Consider the following 21,927-nt stretch of genomic DNA (forward strand, 5'->3'; position numbering starts at 1 on the left):
AACATGCACACACATGTTTACTAGCTCTACACAAACACACACACACCCACTCATATACGATCATCATATACGCTGCTGCTACTCTGTTTACCATATATCCTGATGCCTAATCACCTTACCAGTGGAGGCTCCTAAGGGGAGGACGGCTCATAGTAATAGATGGAATGGAATCAATGGAATGATATCAACCCCATGAAAAACACATGTTTTATATCATTCCTTTGACTCCATTCCAGACATTACTATGAGCCATCCTCCCCTCAGCAGCCTCCACTGCCCTATACATATCTACCTCTATCACTCCAGTATCCCTGCACATTGTAAATATGGTATTGGAACTAGGGTGGCAAAGGGTCAGAAACTTCCCATTAGAAGTTAAGCTGGCGAATTTGGGGAATTTTGCTTAAATTCATCAAAAAAAGTTAGCTTATAACAGTGAACACTTTGTAGGATACATATAAGGCAATTCTAGGTCTCATTGGAATTGCAACCCTCTGCATGCACAGTGCATTCTTCCATCACATGAGCAGTGCACTCTTCCATCACTTAATTATTCTAACATAATATTCAAATATGCAATGTTTCATTAGTGTACCTAAAGTAGGCCGATAGTGCACTAAGGTCCAGGTGAATGACAAACTGATGCCTGTTGGCTATCTTGGCGCAGGTGAAAAAGCAACAGTGGTGTCGTTTTACCTCAGGGTCAGTTGGCTTGGTGGAGTATCAATGCAAGTGTGTTACAGGGTCACAAAGGGATATCCGTGATGTATGTTTTATAATATAGCACCATTATGTGATGGGGACGATTACCTATGGGGTCAGTCTAGCATAGATAGCTTGGTTACCAGCCCAGACCCCAGGAGCAGTGTGGGCGTTAAGTGCCTTGCTCACAGGCACAAAGGCAGGTGATGACATCTAGGATGTAATCCAAATCTCCTCTTCTGGCCAGAAACATCTAGGCTATTCCTTGTTGGTTGGAACCAATGTGGATTCAACCAGTATATGCTCAGAGGGCCGCTTTTCTGGTGTGTGTCTACAGGTATTTTATAATAAATTGTTGCATATGTAATAGGTCTATGTTCGGTTTCCCACAAGAGTTGGTATGAGAACGTTGATTCAAAACAGTGTTTAAATGTTTAATAGGGTTGGAGAGACAGGTTTCAAATGCAATAGATGAATAATTTATAATATGGGGGGGTATCAACAGTGTGTGTGTGTGTGTGTGTGTGTGTGTGTGTGTGTGTGTGTGTGTGTGTGTGTGTGTGTGTGTGTGTGTGTGTGTGTGTGTGTGTGTGTGTGTGTCATGTGTCTGTGTCTCATGTGTCTGTGTCTCTGAGAGTGCTTAACTTTTGTGTTGGACTGAAAGTGTTGCACAACATACTGCCATACCTGCTGTCACCAGTCTTTCTCCCTGGGGTGTGTTACCTGGGCTGGGCAGATTCCAGCTGTAGCCTCAGCCCTCCTCTCAGAAAGCCACTCAAACGACATGGATAATGCTACGCTATTGGTATAATTTAAAAAATTGCCTCTAAACTCTTGACAAGGACATTTGGACTCATATAATGATTTGTTTACGGTATTAGTTTGTAGGGAAAAGTCCTGGTGATGCAGACATAGGTTACCTCACCTCAGAGAGACGGTGGCGGAGTGAGAGTGTTATTTTAACCGGGTCCTTGCTCAAAGTCGCCCCGGCAAGTTCCATTTGACCGATTCCTGGGAGATTTGGAACGGATTCAATAACGAAGGCGTTATCATGGTAAGTACTCCGTCTCTCTCTAATGTATTTCTTTGACTATAATTAGTGTATGGCAGGCGGCTTGGCTGAACTTTGGGATTTGTCTAACAGATGAACGAACTGGGCGTGTTAAATGGGAAACAGAAAAGAATGCAACATTGACATTTTGGTCGACTGTTTCAGGATTAGTTTACCTGTTGCGCGCCAAGGCTTTTACAAAGGGCACTGTATTTGATGTCAATATTTGATAAACAGCCTAGGGAATGCATCTGTGTGACTTGGGTTATATTTATTGGTGATATATCAATTGTCTTTTCTTTCAATGTTTATTTAGGCCTATATTCTATTATATGTTATTATATCATATTATTATTTTCTAATTACAGGTATGCAATGTCTAGCCTATGATTAGGCTATATCAATGATAAAAACACACATTGCAAAGTAGCATAATAACAATGACAATCGCACTTTAGGCCTAATAGCGGACATTTAGGTGCATAAATAACTTAATTAAGTGGAAAGAAATAGGCTATGTGTAAATATTTGTTCATTTGCCTTGTGGTTATGGTCATTCTATTGACAAATAGACAAAACAAACAGATAAACAACAACTACATGTTATCCTGGGGCAGACAGTTATTTGAAGGGTTAACTACAGTTCTCAACTGCTTATGGAAAGACTGACTTGAGCAGCCCGCCAACAGTGGCACACTTTGAAACCAGACGATTCAAAAAAGGAACAGGCAAGCCTACAAATCGAATGCGTCATCTCCCGAGGGAAACGTTTGCCGGATATTTTACCACCAGGCTGCGTATGCGCGCCGTTCCGCACAGAAATAATTATCAAACTTCAACTTAGCCTGCACACATACCTTCGATTCCACTTTCAAACGGTCTTCCTCTTGTTCTGCTTGCTTTTTCTGTTAGTCAGACATGGAAAATACTTTTACAAAGAAAACGAGAGAAAGACTATTATCATACTGACTATATTGTGAGACTGACTTATTCTGTACTTGACAGCTGTTCATTTTGGGTTTTAAATATTGGAGTTTTCCTCTAATTTAAGGTAAGTTGTTCTTTAGATTTCTCTGTCACTGGGGTATGGAAGCAGTTGAAAATGTTGGAGGTATTTTATCTATCATGTACTTATATTTAGATTGAGAAATACATTTTCATATATAGGGGAACATGGGGTAACAAGCCCCCCCTAAGAACAATGTTTAATTGCTGACACAAAAAAAGCTAAGTTTGGTAAAACTTTGGTATGGGAATGATTGTCATACTTAGGCAAGCAAACTATGAAGAGGATTAAGTGGCTACAGTTTACACTTTTTTGGTTATTTAATGACATTTCGTTTTTAGAAAATGACAGTTTTCCCAAGTACAAGGGTACCCCTGAAGATTACTGTGTTAAAATCTATTTAATACATTTTATTTTGATACTTTTGAATAATTAAATGCTTAAGTCTAGGTATCTTATTTTAATTAAATACATCAAATAATGAACCAAAATGGCATTGCACATCTCACTATTAATATCCTCACTATGATGAGGTTTTGATGTAAGGCCTCGCTTTTCTTTATCACTCCAAATCATTCTAAAGTGTCTAAAAATGACTGTATAACTCAATGAAGTTACTTGTAGATGATTTGGACATTATTTGTAAAATACTAATTTAGGTAGCATAGACTTGCATTAGATTGCCGGGGGGCCAGTTGCCCCATTGGAGGGGTGGTAACTTAAATGTTACTGCTTTAATCAAAACTGATTCCTATTTTTCTTTCTAAACAAGTGGATTAGTTATATTTAGTCTCCGCTACAAGCTTTACTCCGTTGATCTAGCTCCGTGCATGCACGTAGGTGGAGTGGGATTGTTGGATTAGTGGACACCTTTTGGTAACATGGTATCCTCGCCAGTCCCACAGCCATTCACAAGGGGGCGATAGCACAGTTTTTTTTGTCTTTTAATTGCTTGTAGCCGCTATCTTTAGCTTGGCTAAAGACTTAGCAAGCTAGCTAGCCTTTTTAGCTTCCCACATATACACAAGAAAAAATCTGATTTATAATTTAAAAAAATATGCCCTAGCAAATATTCTTATACTTGCAGATGATTGAACTTAAAACATTATCGCAGTTTGATATGCTGCTTGTGTATTCATTCCCATATCAGCTAAAACATTGTGTTTTGGTCACAGAGTAAAAAAGCACATGGCTAGCTAGTTGGCTACAGCAGTTTCTACCATTTCACAATATCCTGTATTCACTAGTTATTACTTTTAAACAAAACACCTTTTTGGGTGGATTCTTGTTGTTTGAACAATGGCTGAGATTATATTTAGTTATCAATGCAAAATAGGCTACTTTGATGAATAGCCTATGTATAGCCCATATATCAAATCAAGGAACCAAGCCATACTGCCCCCACGACTGCAGAAGGAATGATACAGCGTGAAAATGTTCAGTTAGTAAAAAAGTATGTTGAATGCCAGAGCGTATTAAAAGAAGCCGTCCCTTTTGTAACTAAAAATGTAATTGCAACACTCCGAATCTTGCGTCGGCGTAGAGCTTGCAGTAAGCTTAATGGTACATACATAAAACATAATACTATATAATATAATACTATATTATATAACTTTTTATAAATTTCAAAATATTAGATAAAATTAACTCGTTTTGTTAGTGACTTACACTACCGGTCAAAAGTTTTATAACACCTACTCATTCAAGGGTTTTTCTTTATTTTTTAGTCATTTCTACATTGTAGAATAATAGTGAAGACATCAAAACTATGAAATAACACATATGGAATTATGTAGTTACCAAAACAGTGTTAAACAAATTCTTCAAAGTAGCCACCCTTTGCCTTGATGACAGCTTTGCACATTCTTGGCATTCTCTCAATCAGCTTCCCCTGGAATGCATTTCAAACAGTATTGAAGGAGTTTCCACATATGCTGAGCACTTGTTGGCCGCTTTTCCTTCACCCCTGCGGTCCAACTCATCCCAAACCTTCTCAATTGGGTTGAGGTTGGGTGATTGTGGAGGCCAGGTCATCTGATGCAGCACTCCATCACTTTCCTTCTTGTCCAAATAGCCCCTACACAGTCTGGAGGTGTTGTGGGTCATTGTCCTTTTGCCATGCTGGTTAAGTGTGTCTTGAATTCTAAATAAATCACTGACAGTGTAACCAGCAAAGCACCCCCACACCTCCTCCTCCATGCTTCACAGAGGGAACCACACATGTGTAGATTATCCATTCACCTACTATGCGTCTCACAAAGACACAGGGGTTGGAACCAACATTTTCAAATTTGGACAAAGGAGAGATTTCCACCAGTCTAATGTCCATTGCTCCTGTTTCTTGGCCCATGCAAGGCTCTTCTTCTTATTGGTGTCCTTTAGTAGTGATTTCTTTGCAGCAATTCGACCATGAAGGCCTGTTTCAGACGGTCTTCTCTGAAACAGTTGATATTGGGATGTGTCTGTTACTTGAACTCTATGAAGCATTTATTTGGGCTGCAATTTCTGAGGCTGGTAACTCTAATGAACTCTGCAGCAGAGGTAACTCTGGGTCTTCCTTTCCTATGGCGGTCCTCATGAGAGACAGTTTTATCATAAAACTTGATGGTTTTTGCGACTGCACTTGAAGAAACTTTAAAAGTTCTTGAAATTTTACGTATTGACTGACCTTCATGCCTTAAAGTAATAATGGACTGTCGTTTCTCTTTCTTTGAGCTGTTCTTTCCATAATATGGACTTGTCTTTTGCCAAATAGGGCTATATTCTGTATACCACCCCTACCTTGTCACAACAGAACTGATTGTCCCAAACGTATTAATAAGGAAAGAAATTCCACAAATGAACTTTTAACATGGCACACTTGTTAACTGAAATGCAGTCAACACTTTTTTGGTTACTACATGATTCCATATGTGTTTTTCATAGTTTTGATGTTTTCGCTATTATTCTACAATGTAGATAAAGAAAAAGCTTGAATGAGTAGGTTTTGTAAAACTTTTAACCGATATTGTACATTTTTTAGATGAGACAGATAAAAATTGTAGTCGAGGAAGAGTAGTGGCAGCAAGGGTGTTAAAAAATTGGTGACATAAAGTGGTTTCTGTTAGAATTACACCACGTTACCCAATTTTATTTTGGGGGGGAAATGCTCTAAAATATGAATTATTTGCATAGGTGCATGTTAATTTGCAACAGAGCTAAATAGTATGTATTTTAGGATGATTATATATTATATTTGTGTTTTATGGTCTATAGGTTTAAATGTTTTAAAGCCTAAAACATGTTCACAAGCGGCATAAAGACTCTGAATGATATGGTACTTGGCTCTTGGGTGAGTTGAGCTCCTATAACAAAGGTATTATTAGTACTGCTCTTGCATGCTTTCATTATGTTGAGAGCTGCACAAAATCTGACATTGACAAAGCAAATAACCCTTGGACTCTCTGACCCTTCCTTCCTTTCGCCTATCTGCAATATTCACTGTGCCGTACACATGTAACTTACACTGTATACAGTAACACTTACTTAAAGCCCGTAGGTACCTACACTGTAAGCAGTAACACGTTGCTTAAAGCCTGTAGGTATAATGCATTATTATGACGTTCTAATCCATTGTAAGACTATAGGCACAAATGAGCCTCTTTACTGTCTTGTTATCCTATTATAATCATCCTGACTAAAATAACAGCCTATTTGAGTCACTTGAAAATCTCCTACATACAATAGAGAGGGACAAAACATAGCCTCATAACAAGGCATTGTAAATAAAGGCTCATACATGCTTATAACAAGTTATAATGCATTATACCTGCAGATTTTAAGTAAATGGTAACCTCTTATGCTTATGCATGTGCAGCGTATGCATGTGTATTGGCACTGGCAGTCAGTGAGTATGTACTGGTACTGTAAAGACATGTCTAATTAGTTCTCTGTCTGCCTCTACGACTACAGTCTCAGACCCCAGAAGAGCACAGTACTGGTGTCTTGGGCCGGATCGGGAGCTGGTTCTCCCCCTGGAAAGAAAGAGGGAGCCCCAGGAGTCCAAGTGACGATGCCTCTCAGTCCCCGACGGAAGACCAGAGCCCCAGGCCACAAGGAGAGGGGGCCCAGGAGGAGCCTGTGAGGGGAGAAGAGGAGCAGCAGAAGGAGGGACAGAATTCCCAGCCTGCCCAGCGGCATCTCTCCAGGGTTTTTGAGGAGTGGAACACGGCGGACGCCAGAGCGTCTACCCACAGGGACAGCCCCCTCTCTGCAGCCAGCAACCACAGCGAGTGGGGAGAAGGAGGAGGTCCTAGGGAGGAGGAGTGGTGGATTGCCTCGCAGGGAGAGGAAACGGAGGAGGAGGGGGGAAGGAGCAGTGGAGCGAGCGGGAATCCTGCCCCGAAGAGGAATGCCAGCCATCTGACACGTGTTCTTTCATCTGCCCTTGAAGAGGGAGTGGCCTGGGAGGACTTTGACCGACAGGAACACACCCAGGCCCTGCCCCGAGCCCAAGTCCAGGCAGGCAAGAGGCTGCATGTGTACCTGGAGGAGACGAGCCTGAGCCTGAGCCAGAACGGAACGAACACCCACACAAATCAGGAAGTGCCCCACGCCATCATCACCACCAGGGTGAAGAAAAGACTTCAGGTGGTTTCCAGAGCAAAATCATCCAAGAGTGTTGACTTGTCATCAGAGAACACCAATACAAAGGAGAGGACAGAGGAGCGCAAAAGGATTTGTCTCAAAGCTGCTATAGGGATCAAAGGTCATAGCAGTTACAGTGCCCTGGTGGGAGTGTCACTGAAGTCCCCCACAGAGACACAGACGAGCTCACAGACCATCCCTGAGCTCTCTGGTGAAGAGGAGTCAGACAGAGACACAGACACGATGGGCCGTAAGAACTCAGGCAAGAGGCGGTCCAGGAAGAACTCCTCCGGAGACGGAGGAGGAGCCAGTTCTCAGGAGAATACACCCACCAAAACCCAGCCTGGAGCCGAGAACTCACCTACATCATCAGAATATAACACACCTAAACCTGGAGACTCCACCCCCTCCTCTTCTAAAGACGAACATGCTTCAGTTCCCAAAAAAATACGCAGAGGGAAGGAGAGGGAGGAAGCCCAGGAGGACCTAGACGCACCAGTACACGCCACCCTGGTGGCCGTGGTGGACGGGGAAGGGAACATGGACATAGACATGGTCGACGACACGAGCCCATGTCGGGTGGAGAGGCGCACGGAGAGCGCCGAGTCCAAACGCCGGAGCATGAAGGTGTCACACAGCGAGGTGAAGTTCTTTGCGAAGAAAGTGATGGTGAACTCGGAGCAGCCACTGAGTCCAGAGGGAGATGGAGGACACATAGCCGTGAGCTTTGAGAAAGGAGGAATGGCTACAGGAAAGGTCACGGAGGGTCATGATACAGCTAAGGGAAAGGGCAAGGTGGAACCGAAGGTGACCAAGAGGTGAGTTGTGTTTACCTGACTACTAGATTACTGTATCGTTGGATAACCTACTTCCTGACTACGCAGTTTAGGAATCAGATATGTTATTTAAACACTTTAAATATCTCTGTTTATAGCAAAAAAGGTTAAATAATGAAATTCTACCTGTAAAGGGAAAACTATCTTTGTAGTGCATCAAAATATGTCCTACATTTGTTGGCATTTCAACCACTAACTCCACTTAGCTCAAAGTATTTTCAAAACACTAAATCCATTGAGATATATTTTGTGTGTGATATAGAACAAATGTAGTGTATTTACAGCTAGATCAATTGAATATCAGGGTTTTTGTTCATATTGAGACAGAAAACATGCTTCTTTGTTTTCATTCGTCACAGACCACCTGATTTAAAGAAAGTGGACGAGGAATGCAAGACTCCTCAGCCTATTGGGCGGATCGCAGATAGGATCAGCCTTTTTGAGGGGAGAGCGATGGGGGTTGCCAGTCCCAGTAAGACTTACCCCAGGAGTGCAGATGTTTCTCCCACCAGGAAAGTCACAGAGCAGCTAACAACAAATGTAAACAGAGAGCTCAGATTGCCAGATCAGCGGGAGAAATCGGTGGAACGTGGCGATGCCAGGTCCAGCTCGGCCCCCCCTGTTCGGGAGAAATTAAAAACGATACGAGAGCGGGCAAGAAACTTTGCAGAGGCTCAGAAGGTGGATGATAAAACAATGGTACCCCAAAAGTCCTCTAGTATTGCAGGAATAGCTGAAAATTCTACAGATTCTGCTGCGTCAAAGACAACAAAACAAGACATTCAGGGAAAACTGGCCAGTGGGGAAAAGACTCCTACTCGGAGCACCCCAAAGGCAGAGATAACATTGAAACCAGCGGAGCCAGATACCACCCCAATAGGGGTCATGCCAGTTCCTAAAGCAGATCAGACAGACTCCAAAACAAAGGACAAAGAGGCTACTGAAACAGTGGAGCTACCAAAGAGACCTACCAATATTGACCTAAATACTTCAGTTAAAGGGGGGAGTAGCTCAGACTCAAGCCAGCTGACACCTCAGGTGGACTCAACCAATGAGGTCAGCCCACAATCCAAAGCCAACAGCAGACAAAACTCCAGGTCAAAGAGACGGAAAAGCAAAGGAGGGGAGTCAGCCAATCACCTGAACCCGAGCTGTGACATTAAACAGGAAGTGACAAACACTGAGCAGGAAGTGGTCAACAGCAAACAGGAAGAGGCAGGCACCACAAAGAAAATGGGCACTGTATTTGAGCAGGACGTTAATACAGTTACATCGCCACAATACAGTCAATCTGTAGACGTAAAATCAGATGTTAAAAAAGAGTCTGTTAGTGAAAACAGCCAACAAGTAGTAATTAAAAAGCCAGCAGCCTCAGACAAGCAGATCAAGTCATTGTCAGATGAAAAGGAAAATTCTAACAAACCGTTAAAGGAAAAGATGCAATCACCCACACCTCCAAACGTCAACAAAGACAACAAAATGGCTACCTCTGATCCTATCAGTGTAAGAAAGGGGCCCAATGATAAAACTGTAGACATTCTACCCTCACAGAGTTCCAAGGGAGAGAAGGCAGAGGGGGGAAGCTCTGAGACGACCTCTACCATTAAGATAAATCAAAATGTTTCCAAGGACAACAGCGAAACATCCCTGTCTTCACATTTGCCTAAGAATAAACAGACTCTTGTTCAAGACCCCTCTCGTGTGGAGAAAGGCTCACCTGTCCCACACGCTAAAGTCGACAACAGACCAATGCAGCCTGAAAAGAAAGCGGTGGAAATGGTAAAACAGCCTGAGAAAAATACAGATACAAAGTCAGAGAAGGATTTGCCTTCAGGCAGTAGACAATACACCCCTGAGACAGCTGGTACTAAAGCTGTCCCAACCTCTGTAGCTCCTATTAAACCTCCAGCCTCACTGACTCCTACACAGCCTTCTCAGTCAGATAAAATTGCCAGTGTTGTTACTCAGATTGATGAGACAGCGATGGGAAAAAAGAGTGATAAATGTGCAATCGAGCCTCCTAAGGAAGGGTCGTCTACACGTGTGCCTGAGCAGAAAACAAAATCGTATCATCAGGACCCTGTATTAGAAAAGCAGCAAACCAATTTCTCAAAGCAGACCCAGTCTGTAATGTCATCTGAGGCGAAGACAGATAAACCTAGCCACGACACACTGACACACAGAGTGAGGCCTACCCCAGAACCCACCCCCTCAATGCCTAGCACTACAGTGCCAGTAGTAGAGAAGGACACCTCTATAAAAACAGAAAGCAAGGCCTCAAAACCTACAGCAGTAGATTCTGCTCAGAATCCTTCGGAGACCAAAGCCCCAGAAAAGACAAAGGGTCAGGGGGAGAAAGAACTACCTGGGGCAAAGCCGAAGAGTGGTGAGGGGTCAAGTCTGGATGTTGGGAAGGAGAACTCCACTGCTGTAAAAACAGAAAGCAAGGCCTCAAAACCTACAGAGGTAGATTCTACTCAGAATCCTTCGGAGACCAAAGCCCCAGAAAAGACAAAGGGTCAGGGGGAGAAAGAACTACCTGGGGCAAAGCCGAAGAGTGGTGAGGGGTCAAGTCTGGATGTTGGGAAGCAGAACTCCACTGCTGTAAAAACAGAAAGCAAGGCCTCAAAACCTACAGCGGTAGATTCTGCTCAGATTCCTTCGGAGACCAAAGCCCGAGAAAAGACAAAGGGTCAGGGGGAGAAAGAACTACCTGGGCCAAAGCCGAAGAGCAGTGAGGGGTCAAGTCTGGATTTTGGGAAGGAGAACTCCACTGCTGTAAAAACAGAAAGCAAGGCCTCAAAACCTACAGCGGTAGATTCTGCTCAGATTCCTTTGGAGACTAAAGCCCGAGAAAAGACAAAGGTTCAGGGAGAGAAAGAACTACCTGGGCCAAAGCCGAAGAGCAGTGAGGGGCCAAGGCTGGATGTTGGGAAGGAGAACTCCACTGTAAAGACTATAGCCCCAGAGGTAAAAAAGTCAGAGGATGTGAAGGAGGGGAACACTCTACCAAGCCAATCACAGAGTGAGGACAGAGAAAAGACAGTGATGTTGCCCAATGGAAAGCTAGAAGAGGGAAAATTGAATGCACTTGAACAAAAGTCATCTACTAGTAGTTGTACTACTACTGTGCAAGAAAGGACAACTGATGAAAATAAAGGAATTGTGGTAACAAATCCTACACTGGTTGGGAATGTCGAGATCCACCCTGAAACACAACTCAAGACAACCAATGAGAAATCAACATTTTTCCCCAGTCCAGGCAAAGTTCCGAAGATACTCTCTTCTACTGAAACCACCAAAAAACAGAGCCCAGTCTCTCCCCAACATCCATCCCTGAATAAGCTCCCCTTACTGGGGGGCGGTGGCAGTGGCTTGCCCCTCCAACGCGACACCCCCTCCAGCTGGCTAGACGTGGACCATCGCTTTCCCAAGCCGAAGCTCCTCCGCCCCGCTGAACCCAAGCTCAGCTCATCGGTCAGCGAGAGCAACCTCTTGGACACATCCGGAGAACTGGACGATGATGACTTCATCGAGAACATAAAACGCCTTGGCGTGCCTTTCTCGTTGCCACCGCGGCAGAACCACCACCACCATCCTCCCAAGCCACCGTTCGCAATGCCCGCCATCCGGGAGGACCGCTTCGAGAAGAACTTTGACCCAGAGGAGTTCCAGTTCGGCCTGAGGAGGAAGAGGGAGTTTTCTGTGGAGACGACCCAGAGTCTTCTGCCTAAGCTCCAGAGGAACCAGGTCAAAGGGGAGCTGAAGCCGGCCAGGGCCAGCATCACAGACCGGGACAGGGGCAGCATCCTACTCAAGAGCCTCGACACCCGTTCCAGGCTCATCTTGGAGAGGGAGAAGACCACCACGGAGGAGGGCGAGGGGAAGAGGAAGGAAGGGGGTGAGGGGGAGGAGAAGGAAGAGGAGGAGGCGAAGGTGGTGAAATCTCGTATGTCACGCTTGGAGGGGAGCTGTATCCTTAGTAGCCTGAACAGCTCCTCCATCCGGGGCAAGAGGCCTGGAGTTCAACTCCAGATGGACACCACTCCGGGTGGGGAGGTGTCTCCCACTGAGGCCCCTCACCTCCAGCCCAGCCCTTCACCAGTCACTAAGCCACCACCAGTCCCCCAGACTTCCCCCACTTCCTCTGGGGAGGCTACCATCCAAAGTCGTAACCTGGGGAACAGGCCCACTGCCCAGACTGCTGTGGTCAGTGACTCAGCTTCTCCGTTCCCGTCCTTTAACGACATCAAGCTGCCGGAGTATTTAGAGAAGTACCTTCCTCTCCGAGAGCCTGCTGGGAAACTACAGCTGAGCACAGGGCAGGAACTGCTCAACTCAGAGGTAGGTTTTCGACAACTCTCAATTCTATTGAGTAGTGCTTGCATCCCACACCACATGTTGAATCTAGCAGTTTTGAACATCTCAATGGTAGTGTTTCTCAAACCTCTTTTTGAGAATCCCAAGTCATGTTACGTATTTGTTCTAGTTCCAGTACCAACACACCTGATACTCTAATCCAATGCTTAACGATTAGATGACCATTCAGATGTGCGGGTACTGGCAGGTGTTTTGGGTAACACTGCCATTGAGATGTTTGAAAGCTATAGAGTGTGTGATCAATCTTGATTGAATGGTGTGAAATGCAAGCAGTGTACTCCCGAGTGGCGCAGCAGTCTAAGGCTCTGCATCTCAGTGCAAGAGGCGTCACTGCAGTCTCTGTTTCGAATCCAGGCTGCAGCACATCCGGCTGTGCTTGGGAGTCCCATAGGGTGGCACACAATTGGCCCAACGTCGTCCGGGTTTGGCTTTCCTGTTGGATTTCCTGTTGATTAGAAGAACACAGACACTCTGTTCTGTGTTTAAACATGTTATCCTATTTCAGTAATTGTTTTTGTATTTCCGTAGGTTTTTACGGGGAGGGAAGCGTGTCTTACTGCCTCACACACGGATCCTTATCTGATGGGTTTTTAATGGTTATTGTTTGGTTACATCAGGTTATTGGAGGGATGAAGTCACTTGAAGGAGGTGGTAGAGGAGACTTGAATATCAGGCCTGGACTCCTAATGCTGGATGGAAGACCGAATCTTCCTCTGGTTCCTCCATCCTCCCTACTCGAGGCCATGGCCCCTCTGGCTGGCCCACTAGGGACTCGTACTGACCATGTAAGTGTGTGTGGGAGAAGGGGATGGATGGATGGGTGGGTTGGGGGGTTACACGTGTGTAATATTCATTAAGTATTATGTATAAAACAGTTATATTAATTGACTTAAACATGTATCATAATAGTCAAATAATAGTCAATAAAACAAACCATAGTCAAACCATGAGTCAGAAAGGCCTGACCCACAAACAAGTACACAGTACGCAGAACACAGTCTTAGAAAATAAAACTATCTAGAGCCTTAAAGGGTTCTTGGCTGTCCCCATAGGAGAACCCTTTAAAGAATACTTTTGGGTTCCATGTAGAACCCTTTGTACTGGAAGCAAAAACGGTTCTACCTGGAACCAAAAATGTCTCTACTCTGGGGACAGCTGAAGAACCCTTTTGGAACCCTTTTTTCTAAGAGTGGACAGTACACAGTACACATCATTAACTTAAACACTGATAAGCAGCTCTGGAACCTGGATTTTATGAAATTGAAGATAACCATCTAGAATGTAATGATAATTGCAGTATTCATGTGATTTTGGTGTTACAGAGAGAGGATGTGAATGGATTCCATAGGCGACCAGGAAAGGTAGGCACAGCTTCAAACAGATATTTTCAAAGAACCAGGATAGAATTGAAAGAATTAGCAGGATAGAATTGAAACTGAATGGAAGGAGAAGCTATTATTTGTGTCCCAAATGGCACCCTATGCCCTATGTAGTGCAGTACTTTTGACCAGGACCCATAGGACTATACAGAGTAGGGTGCCATTTGGGACTCTACCATTGTGTTATTGAAGACATCTGTTTCATATGGTTTCGCATCAAGGGAAAATGGGGTTGTTTGAGAAAGGAGCAGATCTACAGCTGGATATGTTTAAGAACAAGCTATTCTGTACTGCCAAGAGTCATTTAAACTCTGTGGTAAAAGCATTGCATTGTGGAATCTCAGGGGTGGGGATGGAAGGCAGTACTTTATTTTCTTAATGCTGTTTCAGTAACTGTAGGTTTGCATGCAAGAGTGATAAGGTGGCATCCCAAATGACACTTTGTTCCATATACAGTGCACTGCTTTTGACAAGAGCTCGATGGCCAAAAGCAGTCACTATAAAGGGAATAGGCTGCCTTTTGGGATGTTATATCGTGAGGTTATATAATGCTTGAAGATGAGAATTACAAGTGAATGGAATGAAACATCCTAACAAGCTCTCATGGTAGCTCTGCCAAATTAGTCATATGATGAGTCACCCGATGAGTCATACAATGTGATGGAATATCGACATCAGATTCAGAGCGAGGGAGAGTTAATGTACTTCCTTTTCTTAATGTCTTGATTAAAAGACAGTTCGTTTTGGTAGTCGGATAAATGGAAGTTTGCTTCTTCAAAAACATATACATTCTTTTTTTAAACCAACACGTTTCAAAATGAGGCAGTGACAGCATTTATTTTTCTGTTGATATTTTGAAATGACACATGGTGTTTCCATGGTGATGTTTGAGCATTTCCTTCTCTCTTTATGCTTTCTTCAAGAAAATAAAACCCACAGTGCACCTTGCCAGTATCACTTTAGTTTATTAAGCTTACGGTCTCTCTGCCTTCATCAGAGCTGCTCATGACATCCTTTTGTTTTGATGTTTTGAAATGACAAAATGGCTTCCCTGTTCCTATGATTTAGATGGTGTTGTTTGAGCATGATCAGTTTAGCGGCCAGACTTATGAAGTCTTCAGAGACGTGGTGGATGCCACCCAGCTCCAACTGTCTCCTAGGATTTCTGTGAAGGTGTTGAGAGGATGGTGAGTCACACAGCCAAACTGTCTCTTATATCCTACAGAGTAAATGTTCTGTTTTCAAAGTTCAAGCAAGGTCTGGAATAGGAATATCCAGTTAACAGAAAAAACACAAGTTTGGATGCTCTGTCTGGCGTCTGTAGAAAGCATATTTACATAACATGTAGCGTAGTGCTTCCTTGGCAGAGAATATCTGGCATGCCAAGCTGAGTTATTCGATGGTTTCAAATACCATCCCATCCTATGACTCATGTCAGGAAATACCAATGCGTGATAACAATTATATTGGACTGTTTATCATTCATATTACTTCATTTTATTGAATCAACCACCCAAAGTTATTGTCCTACATGATAATGGGACATGCACAAACAATAAACTAGTCCAAAGTCAAGTGGCCTGGGTACCAGTCTTTACACTCCTTGTCATGCAAAACATGGGGTACAAGGAGTGGAATGTTAGCCAAGCAGGTTCAGGATTTCAGGCGACAGAAAGAGTTAAACGTGAAGTGTAAAAGAGAATTTCCAGGTGAAATTAAGATGAGCGGTCTCTGATAGTCAATAAAAAATGCATCTGGATTAATTCAAGTTGCAACAGAAAGACATCCAGCAAGAGCACAGAAAAAGTCTAATGGCCGCCAAATACAACAGGTGTAGACTTTACAGTGAAATGCTTACGAACCATTCCCAACAATGCAGAGTTTAAAAAAAAATGTATACAAAATAAAATAACTAACACGAGGAATAAAATAAAATAGACAAGAATGGAGTTATATACAGGGAGTAACAGTACCAGATCAATGTGTAGAGGTACGAGGTACAGTGCCTTCGGAAACTATTCAGACCCCTTGATTTTTTCCACATTTTGTTAGGTTACAGCCTTATTCTAAAATTGATTAAATTGTTGTTGTTTTTCTCATCTATCTACACACAATACCCCATAATGACAAAGCAAAACTGTTTTTTTAATATATTTGATAATTCATTTAAAATAAAGAACTGAAATATCACATTTACATAAGTATTCAGACACTTTACTCCGTACTTTGTTTAAGCACCTTTGACAGCGATTACAGCCCTGTGTCTTCTTGGGTATGACGCTACAAGCTTGGCACACCTGTATTTGGGGAGTTTCTCCCATTCTCTGCAGATCCTCTCAAGCTCTGTCAGGTTGGACCCTCCCGGTCGCTGCACAGCTATTTTCAAGTCTCATCAAGGATCTCTCTGTACTTTACGCTGTTCATCTTTGCCTCGATCTTGACTAGTCTTACAGTCCCTGCCGCTGAAAAAAACTCCTCACAGCATGATGCTGCCACCACCATGCTTCACCGTAGGGATGGTGTCAGGTTTCCTCCAGACGTGACACTTGGCATTCAGGCCAAAGAGTTCAATCTTGGTTTCATCAGACCAGAGAACCTTTTGTCAAACTCCAAGCGGGCTGTCATGTGCCTTTTACTGAAGAGGGGCTTCCATCTGGCCACTCTACCATAAAGGCCTGATTGGTGGAGTGCTGCAGAAATGATGGAGTTAAGGATGATGGAGGCCACTGTGTTCTTGGGGACCTGCAATGCTGCAGAAATGTTTTGGTACCCTTCCCCAGATCTGTGCCTCACAACAATCCTGTCTCAGACCTCTACGGACAATTCCTTTGATCTCATGGCTTGGTTTTTGCTCTGACATGCACTGTTAACTGTAGGACCTTATATAGACAGGTGTGTGCCTTTGCAAATCATGTCCAATCAAATTAATTTACCACAGGTGGACTCCAATCAAGATGTAGAAACAATTAAGGATGATCAATGGAAACAGGACACACCTGAGCTCAATTTTGAGTCTCACAGCAAAGGGTCTGAAAACATATGTAAATAAGGTATTTCTGGTTTTTAGTTTGAATAAATTTGCAAACATTTCTGAAAACCTGTTTCTGCTTTGTCATTATGCGGTATTGTGTGTAGATTGCTGAGGATTTATTTATTTATTTAATCTACTTTAGAGTAAGGCTGTAACGTAACAAAATGTGGAAAAAATAAATGGGTCTGAATACTTTCCGAAGGCACTGTATGTGCGCTCCCGAGTGGCGCAGTGATCGAAGACACTGCATCTCAGTGCAAGAGAGTCACTGCAGTACCTGGTTTGAATCCAGGCTGCATCACATCCAGCTGTGATTGGGAGTCCCATAGGGTGGCGCACAATTGACCCAGCGTCATCCAGGGTAGGCCATCTTTGTAAATAAGAATGTGTTCTTAATTAACTGACTTGCCTAGTTAAATAAAGGTTAAAGAAATAAAAAAAATATATACATGAAGGCAGGGTAAAGTGACCTAGATATCAGGATAGATAATAATAATAAGAGTCAAATTTAGAAAAGAACAGAGTAGCAGTGCCAAAGTGTGGGAGTGCCAATGTAGTGTGTGTGAATGATATGGTGTGTATATATAGTCTAGTGAGTGTGTGTAGGATCAGCGCATTAGTTTACTATTTAGCAGTGGCTTGGGGGAAGAAGCTGTCGATGCTGCCGATGCTCCGGTACCATTTGCTGGAAGGTAGCAGAGTGAACAGTCTGGCTTGTGTAGCTGGAGTCTTTGGCAATTTTTCGGCCATTCCTCTAACATCGCCTGATATAAAGATCCTGGGTGGCACGGAGCTCGGCCGCAGTGATGTACTGGGCTGTCCGCATCACCCTTTGTAGTGCTCTGCGGTCAAGGGCGGTGCAATTGCCATACCAACCGGTGATGCAGCCAGTCAAGATGCTCTCGATGGTGCAGCTGTAGAACCTTTTGAGGATCTGAGGGCCCATTCCAAATCTTTTCAGCCTCCTGAGGGGGAAGAGGCGCTGCCGTCTCCTCTTTACGACTTTGCAGGTGTGTGTGGACCCTGTTAAGTCCTTAGTGATGTTGACGCCAAGGAACTTAAAGCTCTTGACCTGCCCCACAACAGCCCTGTTTAAAAAAATAATAATTTAACCTTTCTTTTTCTTTTTCTTTTTACCTTTATTTAACTAGGCAAGTCAGTTAAGAACACATTCTTATTTACAATGACTGCCAATCAAAAAGCAAAATTGCCTAGTTGTGGATTGTGTGTAGCCCAATCACGAGGCATGCCTACAGTCAGGAACATGCTGCAAACCTGTCAGTGAACAGCATAAAGCCAAAACAAGCCTTTCACAATATTTCAAATACAATTGCTGGAAAACAAAGGGATCCCACTGAAAAAAATACTAATCTGTCTGTAGGCTACCAAGTTATCAGCTTCCATATAGGCCTATTGAGCGAACAGCATTGTTTTACCAAGTGAATTAAGAGAGAGAAGCTTTTGGCACGAGCGTATCGGCCGTCGCCGGTGAGTGAGCTGAGCATCATTGGGTGAGTCATTGAGTGAAACTAGAAAGCTTTTTTTAGGACTAGAATTTCCTCCTTCCCCCTTTCCTCCATCCATTTACACACACCTAGGCCTAGGCCAATGATGGATTGAAGTCAAGGTCGTTTTTATTCATCTCAGTTTGTCAGTGTCAAAGTAGCCTATCATTTCGATCATTTGTGAGGTATTCTAAAATGAAATAGAATTGCATGAAATGCGTTTATAAGGGCCACTTAGGCTATTAAAAAAAATCCCCATTGTGTGCAACTCCTGCAGGCGCCTCTACTGATCTATGCCAGTACACAAAAGCAAGATAATGCATGCAATGCTTTGTTACAAAGGAGGTTTTTTAACCCCCTTCTCTGGCTCACTTTTTGTTCCGGCACCTCCAAATGTACAATTAAGCACTGGTTAGGATTCACTCTTATAGTCACTGTGGGGACGACATTGTCTATGTACTTATTGATGAAGCCTGTGACTGTTGTGGTATCCTCAATGCTATCGGGTGAATCCCGGAACATATCCCAGTCTGTACTAGCAAAACAGTCTTGTAGCCTCGCGTCTGCTTCATCCCACCACTTCCGTAATGAGCATATCACTGGTACTTCCCATTTGAGCTATCGTTTGTAAACAGGAAGCTGGAGAATTGAGTCATGGTCAGATTTGCCAAAGGGAGGACGAGAGAGTGAATTGTATGCATTTCTGCAGTTAGAATAAAGGAGGTCTACATAGCCACTATCAGGAACAACTGTTCTGTCGACAATGTCACTAAATCTTGTATGAACCTCCAAATAAGGCACAGTGGTCTTGGTAACTAGCCGTACAGATTAGAGGTCGACCGATTACGATTTTTCAACACCGATACCGATTATTGGAGGACCAAAAAAGACGATACCGATTAATCAGTCGAGAGGCAGGTCATTATTGCTTGGACTAGTTAACTGTAAGGTTGCAAGATTTGATCCCCCGAGCTGACAAGGTGAAAATCTGTCTTCCTGCCCGTGAACGAGGCAGTCTCAGCGTCTCCCCACTCACACGAATATGTTTAATGCAGATCATCTATAATCAATGCAACAGTGATCAAATAAATGTAAAATAATACATCAATTAAGAGAAAGAGATAATCATTTGTTCAAATTATTCTATTTCTATTATTCATATTTTATGTGTTTGTTTACCTGCTCCTATCTGTCTTTGCAGCTGGGTGCTTTACGAGAGGCCTGGGTTTGAGGGACGTTCCATTGCCCTAGAGGAGGGGCCTATTGAGCTAACCAATGTCTGGGCAGATGCAGGGCCACCAGGATCACACCCCCATGTCGACATACCAATGGTCATCGGCTCCATCCGACTGGCTGTATGGGTGAGTGTCCACTCTGCTGTAAATGTTGCTACATAGAGAGACACAGCGTAACATATCATGAGCCTTATAATAAGACATAATAAAGGCTAATACTACATAAGGGATAATCAACGAGGGGCAGGGTTGCCATGTTTGCCGATTTCCCACCAGTTGGGTTACTTTGAAAACGTTGTCGCTGGTGAAAATGTATTGGTCGCGGGTGGCAGGTTTTTGGGCTACTTCTAATTGCACTGCGGCTGCCATGGCATTTCTCTCAAAGAAATGTACAGTATATTTCACTGCATTTTACTCATGCTCAGTTCTAGGGTCTGGAGCACAGCGTGGGTGTACATTTGAATTGGAAGTTATGGAACTCCCTGGTGGGCTTCTGTTATGGGAAAACGTGTGGAGAATGATAGGGTACATCTGCATCTGTTGGCCATCAAGTAGGCTATTCATTTCTATGCCATTCTAGGCTACTGTAGCCTACCATTTGATTCAATAAATATGTTGAACCTACGATATCGCTGGAGTCGTTGCAAATCAATTTGCGCCACTTGTGCAGCCTACCTGGAGCTGGCAAACAGATTTAATAAATAGCCTATAACTCTGTAGTTGTAGCCTTGTGTTATTATGAAATGATTAATGGCCATGTCAGTTAATTCAATTTGAAGTCATCAATTGTGATCATGGTCACAGCCTATCACAAATGTATCATTCTCCTGATTTAATGTCAGCTTCATTGTGGACTTTTCCCTGAAATTAGATGTTGGACTATCAGGGGCAATATATAGGCTACCTACATCTAGCTCAGCAAAACATGGCAAAGTTGATTTGCAATTATAAACACATAGCAGTCAAAACAAGTTAAATCGACATACATTGATGGAAAATGATCTGGAAAGTTTGATACGGACTATTTATATTTTCTCTTGTGACATATTCTTAAACTGGCAATAAGTAATATTTTGATGGAAACCAAATTTTGCTTCGTAGCCTACATCCTTATAAATTACTTCTATATTCCTTCTTAATTCACTTGATAACGTTATGGGTAAAAGGTTTATTGGATAAATGTGGCAACTCCTCTCTTGCTGCATGGCTAGTTTTCAGGCCTTGTGGACGGGTTTTCCGAGGTCATTGGTTAGAAATGTAGCTAGACCTGGCAACCCTGACGAGGGGCTTTGAGTTCTGTTAAAAATAATGCACGATATGAAAGGTGTGCCACAACGCACAGCAGAATGCCACTGACCGTCGACTGAGTTGCATTATTTTCCACAGAACGCATAAAGGCCTGAGTTGATTATTCTGCTTATCCCACGGTTATAATATAACCCATTTGCAGCTAGAAATGTGTTAATTTGCTTATAGAAATGTGTTAAACATCCATTGAAGTACCTAGCAAGTTTAACTTTGCTAGATAGCTACATTAGTTGTTTTGGTAACCAAACAAATAGACTTAGCTTAGCTAACCAAAACGTTAGTCCTCCTAGCTTGCTATTATGAAAATCGAATTCAACAATGCCAATGATCTTTTCAATTCAAATTTCATTTCAAAAGCAACTCAAACATAGAACATATTAGAATGAACCTCATAGCTGTTGGTTATTGCCGTGCATTACTTAAGTGATAATGCTGGAAAAGACGGTGTTTGGAGTGTTATTAAGTCGACGGCCGGCAAACCGTGCCAATATATCCTCCAAACCCCGGCTTAGAGGGCATTATCACTTTTATACAACGGGTTACCAACATATTCAAATAATGATTGATTCATTTATTCATACTATTTCATTCTTCCAAGAGATATAGTGTCGACACAAATCTAAGGTTGCTACCAAAATCGGCTGATCAGAGACTTGACCCAGTTGTTAAGTCTTGCAATCTTCTTATCACTTGCTTGCTAGCTAGCCAACTACGGCTAACTTACTGTCACGTCAAACAGTGCAGACAGAATAACAGAAAAATAGCTGCATTTGTTTAAGCTGTTTTCTGGTGACATTTATTTGGATACATCCATAACAATGAGATAATGATGCACAATTTTGCCTGGCATAGGAAATGTGGTCTCTTG

At 43.0% G+C, this 21,927-nt stretch overlaps 1 protein-coding gene across 3 annotated transcripts in view; it reads left to right on the top strand.

Moving 5' to 3' along the window:
- The first annotated feature begins 1,344 nt into the window (after positions 1–1,344).
- The window catches only part of LOC110529370 (uncharacterized), a 46,671-nt gene continuing 26,088 nt past the window's right edge, over positions 1,345–21,927 (top strand). The window contains exons 1-8 of one of the 3 annotated variants that reach the window (XM_036984752.2): positions 2,501–2,804; positions 6,015–6,090; positions 6,711–8,203; positions 8,581–12,565; positions 13,219–13,386; positions 13,924–13,962; positions 15,049–15,167; positions 19,718–19,877. In XM_036984752.2, the coding sequence (XP_036840647.2) occupies positions 6,040–6,090; positions 6,711–8,203; positions 8,581–12,565; positions 13,219–13,386; positions 13,924–13,962; positions 15,049–15,167; positions 19,718–19,877 (6,015 nt within the window). In that variant the 5' untranslated portion in view covers positions 2,501–2,804; positions 6,015–6,039. Of the gene's footprint in view, positions 1,757–2,437; positions 2,805–6,014; positions 6,091–6,710; positions 8,204–8,580; positions 12,566–13,218; positions 13,387–13,923; positions 13,963–15,048; positions 15,168–19,717; positions 19,878–21,927 lie in introns of those variants that run through there. The other 2 variants (XM_036984753.2, XM_090242568.1) reach the window with 2 other exon arrangements.

Source organism: Oncorhynchus mykiss, chromosome 8 (genome assembly GCF_057628025.1).
Source record: "Oncorhynchus mykiss isolate SJ-2025 chromosome 8, ASM5762802v1, whole genome shotgun sequence".
In the NCBI taxonomy this organism is placed as follows: Eukaryota; Metazoa; Chordata; class Actinopteri; order Salmoniformes; family Salmonidae; genus Oncorhynchus; species Oncorhynchus mykiss.